The sequence below is a fragment of the Syngnathus scovelli genome, chromosome 15 (assembly GCF_024217435.2).
Source record: "Syngnathus scovelli strain Florida chromosome 15, RoL_Ssco_1.2, whole genome shotgun sequence".
NCBI lineage: Eukaryota > Metazoa > Chordata > Actinopteri > Syngnathiformes > Syngnathidae > Syngnathus > Syngnathus scovelli.
Genome location: NC_090861.1, coordinates 5045839 through 5063846, shown reverse-complemented (window position 1 = coordinate 5063846; position 18008 = coordinate 5045839). Strand labels below are relative to the sequence as shown.

The window sequence follows — 18008 nt, the reverse complement described above, 5'->3', positions numbered from 1 at the left end:
CAACAAGGACTTGAAAAAAGACTGCAGCAGGAAAAAGTGTGTCAGATCATTTAGCAGCAGGGATGCAAGACTTTGGTCTTTTTGCAGCAGCCCTGCAGACATTCTCTTGTCCAGTCAGCCTTGCAACAAAGGCACGGCAGCAATGCTTGTATTTGTGGAACTGGAATGTTCCCGTGTGTGTGGGGGGGGCAGAACCTCATCAACTATAACCCCTCAGTCCCATTTATGGAAGGAACGTGGCGCTAACCTCTGCCACTGCCAGACCCCCCCCCTCCCCTCATGCATTGTTGGACCAACTGAGCTGACAAGCACTTCACACTTTTTAACAAGAGGTGTGTGAACAAAGAGCAGCTAACACCGTTTGATATTGTAGCAGGCCGGTCGGTTACTTTTTTGTCATCTGACACAAACTGTAGTTAACTTCTATATCAGTTTCCCTATTAGAAAGCTTTTGTGTCACATGGTATTATTTAATATTTTGACGCAAATGTCAAATGGTCTTTTTCAATAAAATACACCCGCTCGTATAAATAACCTTTTATTTGCGTGCATTGCGCTTGAGTTACCTTGCGAATGGCAAGTCAACAATCCGGTTGTTTGAATTGAATTTCTCATCAGACGCTGCTCATTTTAAAGGTCAACGACACGTATATGTGCATTTTAGGGGAGGTGGGCGGCTTTATTTGAACAAACATGTTGGTATAGCCATCAAGGCTAAAAATGGGTTATTACGACTTAGACCTGGGAATTCTTCAGCTAGGTCTCAGAGCGAAAGGGTCCATTTCTGATCAATTTGATTTCAAGGAAAATCTAACTAAAACTGTAATGAGATTTCATAGACGGACTCATGCACAAGCTCCAAGTCCCCACTTCTCAGTGGCCATCTTTACATCTTCTGGAAGTTTCTTCTAATCCGCAGTTTCCTGCACAGTAACTTATGTTTCCACCATGGACATTTACGTAGCTCTCCTGTGCTAAATTTAAAGAGAATGATTAGAGCTGCTTTTATTGGCTGGAAAACAAGTCGTCATTGCTCACACCCACAACGGCGCAAACGCCCATTTCTAACTGCGCCCGTCTAAAAAAATACCAATAAAAGGAAACTCCATCCAGTTTGCACTTTCGGCTAGATTTGATGAACATAGTTAAGTACCACTATTTACGTTTTGGATCAGTTGCCAACTCCAAATGATCTTGTGTCGTCTTGCTCTCCAATATTAGAGTTCTGCTAGTATATTTCTCCATGGTTTAAAGATAACAGAGATATGGAGATAATGAAAATCAGCAGACATGATATCAATCTACGACACGCATTAGTTCCCCATGCAAAGACAACTGGCTGTTTAACAGTCTTATACAAGATAGTATCACTTGTTTACAGATCAAGTAGAGCGCAAATAAAGGATGACAGTCGCTGTAAGTGATTACCACTCATTTTCCTGCGGGGAGATTTAAGCTTGAGAAAGCTGCTCAATCCCTCAACGAGGATCAGATGGGATCATAAAGCTGATATTGTGAGACCGCCGAGATTGCTCAATGAGAGCACAAAGTTCCCGTTTGTGCATTGTGCTCATGATGCCATCATTTACGCCGCATATTTAAGCAGGATCATTCCAAGAAGGATCCTTCATCATTCAATCATCACATCATTTCAAAGTAGAATGTTTCTTCAGATCCCCCCCCCCCCTTTTTTTAGAACTCTTTGTATTGAGAGCTTATTTCACAACAAGCACCAGTTCTATTCATACTCAGACAGCGCGTGCTGCTACGTTTGCAACTGAATGTAGTGGCTGAACACTTTATTTGCTTGTAAAAGTGGCTTGGGACTTTATGTGCATCCTTTTCATGGCTTCTAACACTTCCTTTCGCAGTGCACAAAAAAAAAAAAGAGTGTGAATGGACTCTGTCAACTCTGTGATTGACAGATGATCAGTTTAAGGTGCATAGGATAAGTCATAAATATATTCAGTTGGTGTTGTCAACATCAAGTCATAAATTTGATCTTTTTTTCAGCAAATACTTGGAATCTCTTGACATACTGTCCAGATTTCCCCAGCTGTTTTCTGACCTGGCTGATCTATCCGGGCATGCATACACTTTAAAGGTTACTAGTAAAAATAAAACCTGCATCAGCTTACTCGGCTTTAGTTTATGGGAACATGATGGAGACATTTATTGTAGATGTTAGCATTTATGAAGTCAAGCAGTAATAATTTCATTGACATTTATGCATATTTATTATGTTTTTATTATTACCATTGTTTCATGTGATATTTTCTGTTGTATTGTTATTTTATGTATTTGTAAAGCCCATTGTTATGGCGAAAGTCATTGTAAAACCGCTATATAAATAAAGATGTTTTGTATTGTATTGTTCAAAGCCACCATTGTATCTTGCCAATGACACTTTCTGGGTAATTTAAACCTGTGGTTCATTTGAAGCTTTGGAACAAGAGATGCACAGTATGAGCCTTTGTGCAAACTAATAATAATAATAATAATAATAATAATAATAATAATAATAATAATAATAACAATAATAATAATAGTAACAATAAACTGGCAATGTTAAAAAAATCTTTCTAACTTTTGTCAAGGGACCCTTGAGCAAAGCAATGAGCCCATTCATGTAGCTCAAAGTTTTGCAGCACTGATTGTGCATAACAGTTTTCAATAAAATAATATGAATGATATTTCCCCAGTGCCATAGAGTTCTAAATACACAATTAGAACAGTTTGTATTTCCCTGCAATAATTGCTTGTACTCAGATTCCGTAATACAGTTTGCACATTAGTCATGCAAACACAACTGGACAGAGATACCTGCAATTATTTTTCATTCCTATCATGGCGCTCCTCCCGGCCAAACGTGTGGCTCAAGCAGCAGAAATTTCCACCAGAAACAATGTGTTTGCATAATTGCCGCCCTTGGTGACAAACAAATGAGAGACAAATTCTAATTTACTGTGTCAAATAATGAAGGGGGTGGCAAAAAAAAAAAAAGGGAGCAGCTGAATTGATTTCTGCTGTGCAACACAGTTTAAACATGGTTGAGTGATATCTTCAGGGAAATTACAAGATCCCACTCGTAAACACTGCGACGTGACACACGTATTATTAAGTAATTATCATTATTTACCTCATCGTTAACCATTTGCAAATATAAAAGCAAGCATTGAAGACTAATTGTGATGATCATACTGAGACAGCCATTTCATTAATGCATGCAGTTTACTTATCTAGATTCGTAGCGGTGTTAAATCTCACCAAATTAATCGGGGGTCAAATGAATGTGAGTGATTTAAATGAATGAAAACAACACAAAGAACCGATCGATGCATCTCGGGTGCACAATTTCAATTGCAACATTAAATGCGCTAGGTGGTGCACTGTGTAAAGTGAGCAACTTTGTAGGCGATGATATTCAGTAACAAAATCTGTTGCTCAGTAGCGCCACTCACGCCGGCCCAGTGGCAACACACACCAACACACTGTTTTTACAGCCCTCATGACCACGACAGTGTCAAGCTTGCCAGACTCAGAACAGAAGCTCGTGTTTTGACTTTCAAAATAAAATAAATAATAACGGCGGACACCTCAAGACAGACTGACTAATAAATAAGAATGCGTTAAAATGATAAAATATGGTGGTGAAGGTTGGTGTTGCATATTTTTTTTTATTTTGATGGAATTGCTTTGGAAACATAAATCACTATGTGGGGAGGAATCTAAGCCAAACATTTATTTTAACCGGATGTTTTAACAATGTATCGGTCCAATGTGGTTATGTCCCGCAAACTTGATAAATCTTTGACCACGAACGAGCCAATCGGCTGTGGAAGGCAGAATTGTCCCTGTGGCCGCCATTAAAGAAAGGAATCCATGAATTCAAATGGAAACCAACAGGAACCGAGACCGAAATCATGATCGTAATCATTGTTCGAATCGAGGCTGATGCCATTTTTACCGGCTCTTACGGGGATGTATTTTGTTTTTAGAATGAATTTTGTCGCGGTGGAGTGCGACGGAATATTTTTTATTTTTTAAGCTGAGACCGTTTTTAGGGCTAAGGGGGAGGGGGAGAGTTGCTTCTTTGCTCTCCTTTTCTTTTTGTTTTATGAACATTTTTGCCTCCTGGAAATTGATTGAACTTGGGATGCTTTTGAGATGTCGCCCTAAAGATTAACATAACCAATTTTATCCGCTTTTTTAAAACCCCGGCGGGCGAACTGCAATTGGAAGGTTGTTAAATGAACTATCCTCCAGCCAAATGTTGCAGAAATTATTACTCGCTGATTAAGCTTGAACACATCAGACAAGACAAATCTGAACATTGCCCTTTTATTTCCCGGGAAGTGAAATGATGGCGAGTTGGACCTCGGAGTGAAAGAAAGGATGAGTTCTTGTTTTGTACCAAACGGGGCCAGCTTGGAGGATTGCCATTCCAATCTATTCTGTCTGGTAAGAGATTTAAAACTAAAGGAAAGCAGCCATTTTTAACTAGCTGAGCAGCGGCTAAGCTAACGTTAGCCTCAGAGGCATCAGTTTGATAGCAGCTTAGCAAGGCTTACGGCCCGTCAAGCTGACATCATTTCGGGACAACGAGATTTCCACACTCTGCCAATGTTACAAGATAATGTTTCCAGCGATCAAACACTTGGTCTCGGTCTCATGTGTCACACTACTCGTTACTACGCCTCCTCCACCGGATGCCACTTTACTAAACTGTTGTGGTCGCACCACTTGCACGTTTGCTGTTTTTATTTACATTATTTGCCAAAGTAAACATGGCAAGAATTGAGCAAGGAAATGAAATGCAAGCGCCGCTCCTTGTCTGTAAAGTTTCACTTTCTCGGAAATTCTTTTTCCCCTTAACATGGTGCGTGTTATGAACTATTTCCATTCACTTTTTGTAAAGTGTCGACTTGCACACCAAGCGCATCAACTGCTGCTTTAAATCGGGGAAAATAAGCACGCAAATAGTTGAGAGTGACACGCTGCTAATTGTTTTGACAGCCCCCCCCCAAAAAAAAACAAAACAAAAACAAAATTTGATTCTTTTCCGTCCAAGCGATTATTGTCCAAATATAATAATTGATATAATCTGTCAATCTTTGCAAGTGTCTTAATCTCTACATTCTCGAGTATTCACACCAACTAGGGCACAGAGGCCTGATTATTATATAATCTCTGGCATGCCTTTCCAGACAGTACAAACATCCAGGTTGCTACAGTTCCCAGCTTTTTCTTTTGCATACTAAAAAGCTACTGGGAGTTGTCTTTGGCATCCAATGTGTTTATCTGTCTCTCAATATCTTTTCTCCTCATCGCTCGCTCTAAATTGTAGCAGTGTGTTGTCAGTTGACATTAGTATTTCAGCTGCTTGCTTTCTTAGCTGCACACAATCGACAGCAAGTGGAAAAGGTCTTACTCTCTCGCTGGATATTAATAATGATCTGTATTTGTTTAGCTTTTATTTTGCGGCTAATTGACTTGTCTCCGGCTTGAACTGATTCGCTTGTAAATTAGCGACCTTTTATGTGCTTCTGCAAAGGTTCTTATTGGAAGCCGTTCTTCCTCCAGCGCTATAAAAGCAGCAGCCAAATGACCAGTGAGCAGAAAATGCAAAAGTGTACAGTACTCATAATATTCCAAACATTGTAGTGTTATAATAGCACAGTCTTTTACCACCAATTGACTCAGGGCCAAAGCTGTCCACCCACCCAGAAGGTAACATTTCATTGCAAGAAAATTCCCACTTTCTGTTCTACTCTGTTGGGCGTGCGGTGTGTGGACTGAACTCGTAATTACAATGTTTATGACAGCACTAGAAGGCTGCAGCACTGCATACAGTGGACAGGCGAGGTCCAGGCTGGTAGATGCCTGTCTGCCTGACGTTTTCCTGCACACTGAGACTAAGCATAACACCTCTACTGTTATGACTCGTGCACGGAACACACTCTGCTTTGTGGTTTCATGACCAAAGAATGCATACACATTGTGTGCCCCCCCCCCCCCTCTCTCTTTAGTGACTACTTTTAATTCAGCAGGATAACAGCACAGTACTTCACTTGGCAGTTTGTAGAAGCTGTGAAAATAGTGCAGTTGTTGAATTCCGTAATAATAAGGAATGCGTGTCAGCATGTTGCAGATTGTAATTTGCAAGTGTAAAAATAAGTTGAAATCTTCTCTGTGCTTTTGTGTTGAATTTAAATCACACGTTTGCTTTTACTTTGGGAAATGACGATCGACCGTTTTGACTTTTTTCTGACATGTTGTGGAGCAACTCACCTTCAACCCCAATTAGGACATGTGCAATTTCAATTTGATAGCTATTGCATCCTCATTTTGTCTGAATTGCTTTGAGGTCAAATAATCTGCAGTCACTTGCATTCAGACTCGTCAGAGTGGCGATGTCATTATTTGTCAACTGCGGCTTGCGAGAAGCTTTTCTGGTTAAGAGCAATATGGACAAATTTGACTTGACATCATTCTTAACCGCCAATAAAACGATTTATTATTTTTTGCTTCATCTCTGAAGTCTAGTAGGGGTCCGGTTTGGTAAGCATCACCTGTTGCTCGTGTCATCTTGAAAGGCAGCTGTTTGAACACACAGTGCCTCTTCCTCCCCCCCCGTTGAGATTGGCAGCAAAGTGGCCAGGGGGAAGGTGAGCAGCTGGCAAAATCGAGTCGTAAACCTCAAGTTTGCGTCACTCCTGGAACACTTCTTGCTTCTCTATCCAGTGGATTTGGCTTGAGATTCCATCCGAATGCGGCAGCAAGACAGCCGGCTTTGCCGTACACAACCGTGTACACAAACATGGTTTTTAGCAAGGCGCTTATCTTGGGAGAAAGACACTTTTGCACACACAGCGTAATAAGATTTTTGCCTTTTTGATCATTATTGTCACTGAACAGATATCTGCGGTGAACTGAAATTGATTGTGGTAGTGCAGCAGTGACTTCCAATGTTTTTGGGCCTTATTCTTCCAAATCAGGCTCAGCAGGTTTCTGCGTTTTATTTAAATACAGCTTTGTATATTTGTCTTTACACTCGTGCATTGTTTGCACAAGTGTTATGACCTTGCGCTTCGTCATTTCAGCGAGGTAAAAGACAAGATTCATCTTAAAGTGCCAGCGGAAGGGAACTTTTGGAATTTGGGCTTTAGGTTTTGCTTTTCTAAGCGATGCAATGCATTTAATGCTAAATTGAATTAATGTTAATAATAGCATATAATTGGTGATAGCGGAAAATTTGTACTGTACACAAATGTGTATGAACTTAGGTGGCATTGTTTATATTTGCTGTACTCCCTTAAGATGGTTTACAAAGCGCTTTTAGGCTAGCGATGTTGCTCGTCAACATTCTGTGTAAACAATCCGGAGGAGAAAAGGTTCTAATAAACCCGCACTGTTTACTTTACACTTCATTTAGGAATACGTAGCTGCATAAACGAGAGCGCCTTAGTCGACTCAGGTTTTTTTCGGCTTAAAAACAAGTAACAAATATTCCCAAAGTTTATGCAAGCAGACGACTCAAGCAGAAACGTTTCGATTTACTTTAGATTTTATTTCCAAGTGCCGTACTACTCATAATCTCGGCAGGATCTGCAGCGCCCATTTGTCAGGCTCTCGCCCTAACATGAGCCCTGCATCAACTTTGCTGCCCAAATCATAAATGTGCGTTATTCAGAACGATTACTGAAATAAAGCGTTATAGCACCCTTAAATCTTTTTCAACACATCCACTTGTGTAAAAAGCCATACACTGCCACTTGACGAATAAAACATTCGTAACGCCGGTGGGGAATGTCGTCACTCATTCTTTGTGTGCAAATAATGTTTCCCAATCTGTGAGTTCTTTTTCAACGGTCCTTAACTTAGCCCTCCGCTCCCACCATCACAGCTAACACTGCAAAGCTCCCTAGCTTATCCCTAGCCAGGAACGAGCACCGCTTTGGCACAGCTAATAGCTTGTTCAGGCCCTCTGCTTTCGCACTTGAGTTAATATATCCCCAGAATTATAATAGATTAATTGCTCGTATATACAGAGGGGACAACCCGCCCGCTAACTCAAACCCAACGGCATGGAAATGAACCGGCCGTACTGGCACGGATGAGTCAAAATGGGAATGGAGAGCTGAAGGAGATGAGATGTTCGATGGGTGTCTTTTTACTTTTGCCAGATAGATATGGGCCGTTGAGCCGCAATGGATCTAGCTGTACGTTCCAACTTTAGCCACCTAATGACCCCGTTGGTGCTTTACGTCCCGTGAGATGCTTTCATGTGTTTTGTTCACTCTGTTAAAGCCTGGCTGCATTTTTTTTTTCCAAACTACAAGAGCTCCTCAACACTGGCCAATGATGAGGATTAAAATTGTGTGATTTTTTTTTTTTTTTTTTTTATCCTAGCAGGCATGTAAGATTTATAAACATCATTGGTATTTAATTTGTATTCTGCCCCCTGCTTTGTCTTACAGGCTGATTTGACAGGAATCAAATGGAAGAGGTTTGTGTGGCAGGGTCCCACCTCTGCCCCCATCCTGTTCCCGGTGACGGAGGAGGACCCCATCCTGTGCAGCTTCAGCCGCTGTCTGAAGGCCGACGTGTTGAGCGTATGGCGGCGCAGCCAGCGGCAGGGGCGGCGGGAAATTTGGCTCTTCTGGTGGGGGGAAGACCCCAACTTTGCTGATCTCATCCACCCCGAGCTTGCCGGTGAGTGGTGCTCGGCGTACACGCACACACGGTGTTGTTCCTTTTGACATCCCGACAGGTTTTTGAGTGCACGCGAGAGAGAGAGCGGGCGGAGTGTATAAAGCACTTTGCAGCTCATATCACATCAAAGTCTGTTTACACGTCTTGGGAAGTGCAACTGCATATGCGATGAGTCTTTTACGGCTGCATTGGAATCCCGAAAAGATGATGTTGGCTTCAAAAAAGAAAATCTGGGGTTATGAACGTTGACTTGAAAGTGAGTTTAGCTTTTAGTTGCAACCGTGCCAAAAAAAATGACACTTTTATGTGTAATGTAGCACTCATGTTTTGCAAAAAAAAAAAAAAAAAAAGCAAGCCTCATCCAATTGGTGGCTTTTTTAAAAATCAACTCTGTGTGTTTTGACTGTGACGCAAAAAGTGCGACCCTTTTAACCAAATCAATTTTAGTTGCATTTGCAAATGAGATGATTAAAAAAAGACACATACTATAAACATGATTAAGCGTCCTGGCAAGAAATAGAATCTCTGAATACAAAATTAACACCATTTGTCGGAGTCACTCAAGCCAACAGAGTGATAGCTGTAAAAGAGAACGGAAAGTCGAAAGGCTTTTTGCAGTTTTCTGTATAATAAAAACGTGAAGATAAATCACGCTGTCATGACATGTTATTGGTTGGACTATGAAAAATGATACAGGTTTCCGTGGCTGTCAGGTGGGCACAGGGGATAGCCTGCAAGTCGACACCCTGGGGAAATGTAAAAAAAAAAAAAATTCGGTGACTGATGAGCCAGCCCAGCCACACTGGTAGTGCCAGCACCTGTAGGGCACCGCTGTCTCCGTGGAGACAGCAGCTATCATGTGGGCTCATTTTCACATTAGTCTTGGAGTGTGTATGTGTGTGTGTGTGTGTGTGTGTGGGGTGAGTACCGCCATGCAGCACACTAAACCAGAGCATGTGTAGCTATTCTACAGAGAATGGGCAAGAAATGATGCGGGTGTAAAAGTGAGCTCAGCTCCATCTTAACTCGAGCGCATCGCAGCTCGCAGGTGTGCAAGCATGCGGAAAGAAGAAAAATGCAGCCCACAGTAACCTTCGTGCTGAGGGCTGGAAGAGGCCATTTTTATTCATTCTCTCTGCCATGTTGATTGAACTTCGGAGGTCGAGCTCTGCAAAACCTTTCCATGACTCCTCTTCATTATTGTGCCTGAAGCCGACTCCGAATGAAAGGCTTCGATGGGCGAAGCGTTCGGTTTTTTGTCAAACGTATGGCTCGGGTCGAATAGTGTGTATGAATTTTACAAGAGGGTGTTAGGGAAAATGGTAAAATCTCGGCGAGGGTCTTCTTACATACTCCGGCCAGGCAGGTTCACCCCAAAAAAAATGGAATGATTGAATATCGCCAAGAGCAGCTGTACCTTTTGGGAATTGGAAATGATGAATCATCCTTTTAGGGACTTTTGATGTGCTTTTTAAAATAGATCAATCATTATTTTGAAAAAAGAAATTATCAGTACATTTGATGGCACCTGATGCAATTTCTATTCCTCCAGCTGAGGGTCACATAACTTAAAATTCTCAAGCGAATGTGTACCTGTTTGCACATTTTTTTTATTTGCCATTTGTGAGTTTCTGCAATGTGCCAGAAGTGGGCAAATTACTTTTTGTGTGCTAAATACTATCAACCGCAGGAACGGACAATTTAAATGATGGAGAGGCGCCCACTATTTTTCATTAGCGCTGCTGGAGGGACCACATAGAGGGGGACCACACAATTCCTAACCACATGTGTGGCAAAGATACAACTTGAAATATGTGCCGACCCACTAATAGCAAAAATGTGCCCATAATTTTCATCCGATGCACTTAGAAACTTCACTCATTTTTTTCTCCCCTGTTCCTTCCTTGGGGAATGGAAAAGATGATTCAACTCAGGCAAAAATGCTTGCATACTTCAAAACAATAAACGATAAAACTATTTATTTGAGTACACATTTTTTTCCATCTTGTGATCAGATCAGTCATCAGTCATCATTTAAATTCGCTGATTGGTGATCGGACGCTAAAATCCCGACCGTGTCAAGTCTAATAAATAAATAAAATAAAATACAATTAAATTAAATGAAATACAATTAAATAATTAAATTAATTAATTAATAAATACGGTTTGGTGTCTGGTTTAAGAGTTAAAATATCTTTCGTCTGTACTTCCAGTATGATGTCGAGTTTTAGTGCAATTTTCCCGGTTACCAGGCAAATGTGCAGCTTTCCTTGAATTTTGGCAAACTGAAATCACACCCCTCCCTCTCTGTCTCTCTTCAACCCTCATTAGATTAGCGCCCTGTGAAAGTCTTTTAATTTTGACCAAGTGCCATTTCTGTAAACCAGTGTGCCAGTAATCCCCTCTCTCCAGGGACATGGGGGGGTGATTGAGTGTAGCGAAGGGCGGAAATTTGAGGAATCTTTTAATGTCTGACATTTCATCACTATTGAGGCTAACAACTATCCAAGCACCTTCTCAACATTTTTTTTTTGAACAACCAAAACCGGACACAAGGAAAAAAATCTTTCTAATTTTACCCTGGCCTTGCACTGAAAATTTTCCCCAAAAAGTAAATACCGTCGCTGGATTAAATGGCAACCCTCCCCCTCTTGTAGGTTGGGAATATGCGTGTATTCTTATGCAAATACCCGTGCTCTCTTCAAATCTTCTGACCAGGGGCATCTAAAGCAAAAGATAAATGGCTGCCGTCTCCTCCTCCTCCCTAAAGACACACTGATCTTTTTAGCTTAGGAATTCGCCATGGATGTTTTCTGTGTGGGAATAGTTTCACGTCACCTAAGTTCATAGTAGTTTGCTTGGGCCCTTTTTTTTTTTTTTTTTCCACCCCACTCCAATCCCAGTGGCATTTAGACAACGTTTGATTATGGTCGACATTAGTGGTTGTGCGGTGCTCAACATCAACGAGTGTAGATTTGTTGGGAAAACCATGCTATTTATTTTCACAATCAATATTTTGTATGCCATACGTTACATAAATACGGATATTGATTGCAACTGAGGTTTATGTCTGCACACACATACAAATAAATTGTGTACACAGCAGGGAAATATTAGCAAAACTAAATATTTATTTGTGAAAAAATACGGACAATGATTTAACCAAAGTTTTGTTTAGTCAAGATCAAAATTCGGAATATTCTTGTGCTTTTGACGAAATTGATAAAAAGCTTGCAGTAACATCTTCGTTTCCAACACTGTGTTTTTTCTTTTGTTCTTAATTTATGTAATTTATTTATGGTTTGTAAAATACACTCCATACAAATCACAATATTATTCGGCTCAATTAGAACAAGTAGATCCCAAGTCTACTTTGCACTTATCTAATTACTGTCTATTTTTCTTTGTTTTGACAAATTACAAATCAATCCAAAAGCTTTGGGCCTTTTCCCAGCCATCTGCATAACTCAATAACATGCAAATGATTGCAAAAAAAAACAACAACCCACAAATGAACTTTTCAATGATCCTCCTCACTATATCTTAATAATATGTTCTGGGCTGATGCACAGTAACGCTAAGTGCTGGAGCCAGCCACAGCCACAGCCACAGGGCTTGGAGGGCTATATACGTACTTCCATGAGCCACGCAAACTTCAGCAGCATCCTTTACATTTTTAGCTCATGGAGGCAACCACGCAGAAATGTTATCAAAAGGCCACGGATGTGCTTCCAGTTATTGACAAATCTATACTGGAGTGGACTGGCTGTCTTTGCAATGCAGACATAGTCTAACTGCAGCTTCACATGGATCGTTGCTTCTAACAACCAGCTCTGCTTTGCCACGCTGGGCTGCACTGAGCTCTTCCCCTCATTCCATTCCACTTAGCCACAAGGCAACAAACAGCTTCTACACTTGTACAACCCGCATGTTGTCACATTTTTTTTTAGTTTAAATTTAATGCGAGGGTGTGGTTACTTCACCATGTAGAAAATAATGGGTGTTTTAGCACACATTTTTTTTCCCCTTCATGGATGGTTGATCATTTGAAGAGAATGTGAGACGGAGAAGATTGTGATGAACTGATTACTTGAACTGCTTGTGGTGATTGAGGAAAGAAAAAGCGCCATTTAGTAATACTGATTATAATTTTTTTCAAAATGGAAATTTCTTTACATCCTGTGAGGCAGGTCGGATCAATCTTTGTGAATGTTCCCCAAGTATGAACTCAAGAAAGCAAACGATACTAATTATCCCGAGTTGTTTAATTGTGTTAAGAGTTAATTACTCACGGTACTTAAATATTTACAATGGACACACTTCCATATAATTGATGAAGTGAATAAATGTTTGTGTTAAGGAGGCTTCATGTTTCACTCTTATGATAATTTCCCGCTTGAGCCCAGCAGGAGCAATTTTGGTTTTACACATCATAAACGAAGATTGAAGTGGCTCGAGGTCATACATTTCAGCAAACATATTCACCAATTTGATATCATTTTCAACGTCTTCAATTGAAAAGACACATTCTGCTACCGTATTTTCCGGACTATAAGGCGCACCAGACTATAAGGCGCACCTTCAATGAATGGCCCATTTTAAAACTTTGCCCTTATATAAGGCGCACCGGACTATAAGGCGCACCATTAATGCATCATGTCAGATTTTTAATCCAAATCAAATCATTCTCTATTTTATCTTTTTGATTTCAGCTTCAGACACAACAAATTACTTTATAATCACAAAATAATGATCCATAGTCTTTTTGATTCATAGTCTTCAGCGGGCCACTTATGATTGATTTCATGACACAATGCTTCGGGCCAGTTTAAATTTAGGAATTTGGTCCATATATAAGGCGCACCGGACTAACTGTCGGCTTTTGAGAAAATCTTAAGTTTTTAGGTGCGCCTTATAGTCGAGAAAATACGGTACTTCTCTCCGGTTCAGCCATGGTCTTAAAATTCAGTTCTGTTAAATGATCGCGATCATAATTAGTCATTTATACACTGGGATTTATTTTCTGCTCCCTCTCCGATGGATCTTTCTTGACTGACGCTTGGACTAGTCCATCCGTGGCGTGCTGGTCCATGGGTGCAGTCTCTCCCCTCTCTGTCTCACAGTCCCTGTTCTCTGCTCAGGAAATATTCATTAATTAGTAATGGAGACTTTGTCGAGCCGTGCCGGTTTCTCCCCTCCACTCTCAGATAAGTAGGAAATAGAGGCGAGGAGAAACCTTGTGGCTAGGCTGGGTAGAATCCCCACGAGCTCGCTCGATCACTAAGCATTAATCTTGCTGTTTAATGACCGCTGCAGCTAAGTGAATATACACAAATGAGCAAATGCGTATGGATCCCCGCCTCTTAAAAATAATTCCCCATGATTTTCTCACGTTCCTTAAACCGATCCATACACATCATTTGGTGAGCGAGTCAATAATTTTGGATGAGTCAACTGCTAATGCTGCTACAATAGGTGGCGGTGTTTTGAACAGAGCTGCTATGCATCCGCTTAAGAGCTTTTATAAAGGTCACCTCATATGGGCCTGACACAGGACACAGGAGGCAGCAACATAAAAGTGCCCCGGCCATCAGCTGGCCCAATAAATCTTTGTCTCAAAGAGGCCACTTATGTTTTGGAACATAACATGCCATCAAAGGTTTTGGCTTCAGTCAAAATACGTTTTGAATGCTGCATGTGCATTTAACACTATTGCTATTATGAGGAGTATTAATACCGTATTTTCCGCACTATAAGGCGCACCGGATTATAAGGCGCACCTTCAATGAAGGGCACATTTTAAAACTTTGTCCATATATAAGGCGCACCGGATTATAAAGCGCACCTTCAATGAATGGCCCATTTAAAAACTTTGTCCATATATAAGATATATACATTTGGCCCGCGGGCCGGACTTTGGCCACGCCTGCTGTAGTGGCTCAATATTGGTCCATATATATAAGGCGCACCTGATTATAAGGCGCACTGTTGACTTTTGAGAAAATAGGAGGTTTTTAGGTGCGCCTTATAGTGCGGAAAATACGGTAATTAAAATAACAAAAATACTTGATTAGCCAATGAAGACTAATGATGATAATAATAATAATTAATAATAATAATAAATTATGAGTCACAATGGCATCAATATTATATCACAGTTCACCACCATTATTCATCCTGCAAAATAGCAAAACATACAGGTATATAAACTCAAGGCAACTCCCCATCCTCATAAAAATCAATTGTGTCACTCACCCCGTGTTTTGTCTTTTCTACACTGCTTTCTGCATTCCCGCGTGTATCCCCGGAGTTGCCTGATAAAATAACGTCGCCATCAAATTCATTGCCCTCCTTACTTGGCAGTTCAAGCGAGGCTGTTGAACATTTGTCGTATTTTAAATTCTAGTGTTTCTCCGAGCTGTCGAAATGATGCTCATAAAGCTTTGAACTCTCCTTTAAAACGGAAAAGCCGCCTGGCATCGGTAACATAGTATTTTCTTTTTTTTTTATTTCCATCATTGACATTTGAAATATTTGATGCATTACAGCGGCAAGCCACAGTTTCAGTTAATAATTCAGGACATTTTGATTCATGCGGTTAGAGCTTCCTAAGCTGACTTGAAGAGTGGGTCACGGTGCTCATGCAGAGACAGCAACGTTCTTGGATGCTCATGTTTGTTGGAGACTTGACTCAAAGGACAGCAAATCCTGTCAGATGTGAGCAATGGCTTATCCAGTCGCCAAGTCCGGTGCAGCCTGTTTGTCCTTGTGATATGCTTCTGCTGATATGTATTTATTCTCAACACAGTGGAAGAGCTCATCTGTATATTTTTTACTCTTGCATGTCATCTAAAAGTCATCTTCAATCGCATCGGTTGAATTCCAATTCAAGCGCACAAGTAGAGTTTTTATTTATTTATTGCTTTTTGAGGTTATACATTTCATTCAGCGTTTGCTGTAAAAAAAAAAAAAAAATCTGTGATAAACTCCTTTGTTCTTTAAGCTGCGTGTTTTCTCTCCTCTTCCAACATTATGGTCTTCATTTCGCCATTGTTCTTCTTGCCAGCTCGTGCAGGCTGTGTATTGAAATGCGCAATGCATCAGCTTCACTGATGCATAAAATACACAATATAGACAGTAAGAAAAAAAAAAAAAATAGACACTGAGGGGATCAACTGGAACTTCCACAGCCTAAAAGCAGGGAGCAGCAGGTGTCTCCTGGAGCTGTCTGTCTGTCAGTCAGAGTGAGCACACCTTGCATTTTTATGTCTTGTCACTTGAGACACGGCTCACAGCTTTGCATTTCTAAGAATTGGTTTGTCTGGGTGTGTTCAGTCTCAAGTGTCTGGTTCCTTGGAAAAGGTGTGACGCTCTCATCACCATCTTGCCCCTGAGCAACCTTTTCAAGATTTCCCTTCTGTTCATATTTATTGGCGTGTACAAAGTGCCATCTAAATCATGGAAGTTGAATAAATAATCATTTCATGCTGCTTTAAAATATCACCATACTACTGAATTTTTAATCCCACTTTAGTGAAGGCATGCACGTTTCAATTTCATGACATTGATTTAATTAGTGTGCAGTGACAAAATAGGAATGACTCTTCCTTAACATGATGATGTCATTGCAAAATAGGTTTGATGCCGTCGGACCTCCATTTCATCTTTTAAATGAATACCTTATGACCTCATAAGTAATTTTTTTTTTTTTCTTCTCTGCCCTCCAGCCGAGGACGATGGACTCTGGGAGAATGGTCTTTCCTACGAGTGCCGCACGCTGCTGTTCAAAGCCATCCACAACCTTCTGGAGCGCTGCCTCATGAATCGCAGCTTTGTGCGCATCGGCAAGTGGTTTGTCAAACCTTACGAGAAGGATGAGAAGCCTATCAACAAGAGGTTAGTGTCAGCATTTATTTTCCGTTTACATTTGTGGTCGGATGCGGCCCAGCGGGCTGCGCGAGGCTTTCGATGATGCAAAGTTAATAGTTTAATTGCCTTTGTTTGCTCAGATCGAAGCATACAGTGATCTTTTTTTGTTTTAATCCTACAAATGCACACGGTCGAAATGCATTTTAAAAATTTGCATTGTTTACTCGCTCATCTCAAGAATGATTTATTTGAATGGTTAAGTGTCTGCAATTACTCGTAGCTTGTCGGTTGATATCAATCATGTGTGCACATTATGCCACTCGCCTGCAGGTTGTTTGTGGTGCAGTAATGTATTCTTGAAAGCAGCAGCGCTCGAAAGTAAACAAAAGGATTAGGAATGGATCAGGCTGTATAGAACATTGGTGTCACTGGAAAAGGTTTTGGCCCCAATGCTGATACACTCGGGTCATCTTTGGACACACAAATATCAGATTTTTTTTTTTTTGATGGGAGAAAGAAGAGCAGATATTTTATTTTGGTCTTACAATTATAATAATAATAATAATAATAATAATAATAATAATAATAATAATTGTCTCTAATGGGTGCAAAATTCCAGCTCACATATGTAATTTTGGACGCACACAAATATCAGATTTTTTTTTGATGGGAGGAAGAAGAGCAGATATTATTTTTGGTCTTACAATTATTATTATTATTATTATTATTATTATCATTATTATTATCATTATTATCTTTAATAGGTGCAAAATTCCAGCTCACATATGTAATTTTGGACGCACACAAATATCAGATTTATTTTTTTTGGATGGGAGAAAGAACAGCAGATATTATTTTTGGTCTTACAATTATAATTATTATTATTAGTAGTATTATTATTATTATCATTATTATTATCTTTAATGGGTGCAAAATTCCAGCTCACATATGTAATTGGATCCTGGAGCTGTTATTGTGTTGTCAAATTTCCCCGTCAAGAAACCAGAGGGCCACACACAACAGTATCATTTTTTATTTTATTTTTTTGTACATCATTTTATTGTCCCTCTGCTGTCGCTCCAAAACATAAGAGGGGCAAAATAATGCAAAGTAGAACTCACTGCGACATTCACGACTTGTTTAGCTCGGTTACATTGCAAAGCGAGGAGTGACTAGACCCGGCCAGCCAAGAGGAAAAAATGAATCCTTTCCTCTTTTCTTCTTCTTCTGTGGAACACACACACACACACTCTCTCTCTCTCTCTCTCAGTTTCTCATTTGCTCTCCTTCTATGTCTCTCTTTCACTCCGCAGCCTTCCCTCCACCCCCCTTATGCTGTCTCAGAACAGACTGGGCAGGTTATAAATAGTGGTGCAACCACCCTGAATTTTACTTGTTGTCAGGGACGTTGTTGCGATTTCCTT

General features: G+C 40.4%; 1 protein-coding gene across 1 annotated transcript in view; it reads left to right on the top strand.

Moving 5' to 3' along the window:
• The first annotated feature begins 3823 nt into the window (after positions 1–3823).
• Positions 3824–18008, top strand: part of med13a (mediator complex subunit 13a) — a 42797-nt gene continuing 28612 nt past the window's right edge. Inside the window, exons 1-3 of the mRNA XM_049743473.2 lie at positions 3824–4461; positions 8481–8715; positions 16443–16611. Coding sequence (XP_049599430.1) covers positions 4396–4461; positions 8481–8715; positions 16443–16611 — 470 coding nt within the window. The 5' untranslated portion in view covers positions 3824–4395. The remainder of the gene's footprint in view (positions 4462–8480; positions 8716–16442; positions 16612–18008) is intronic.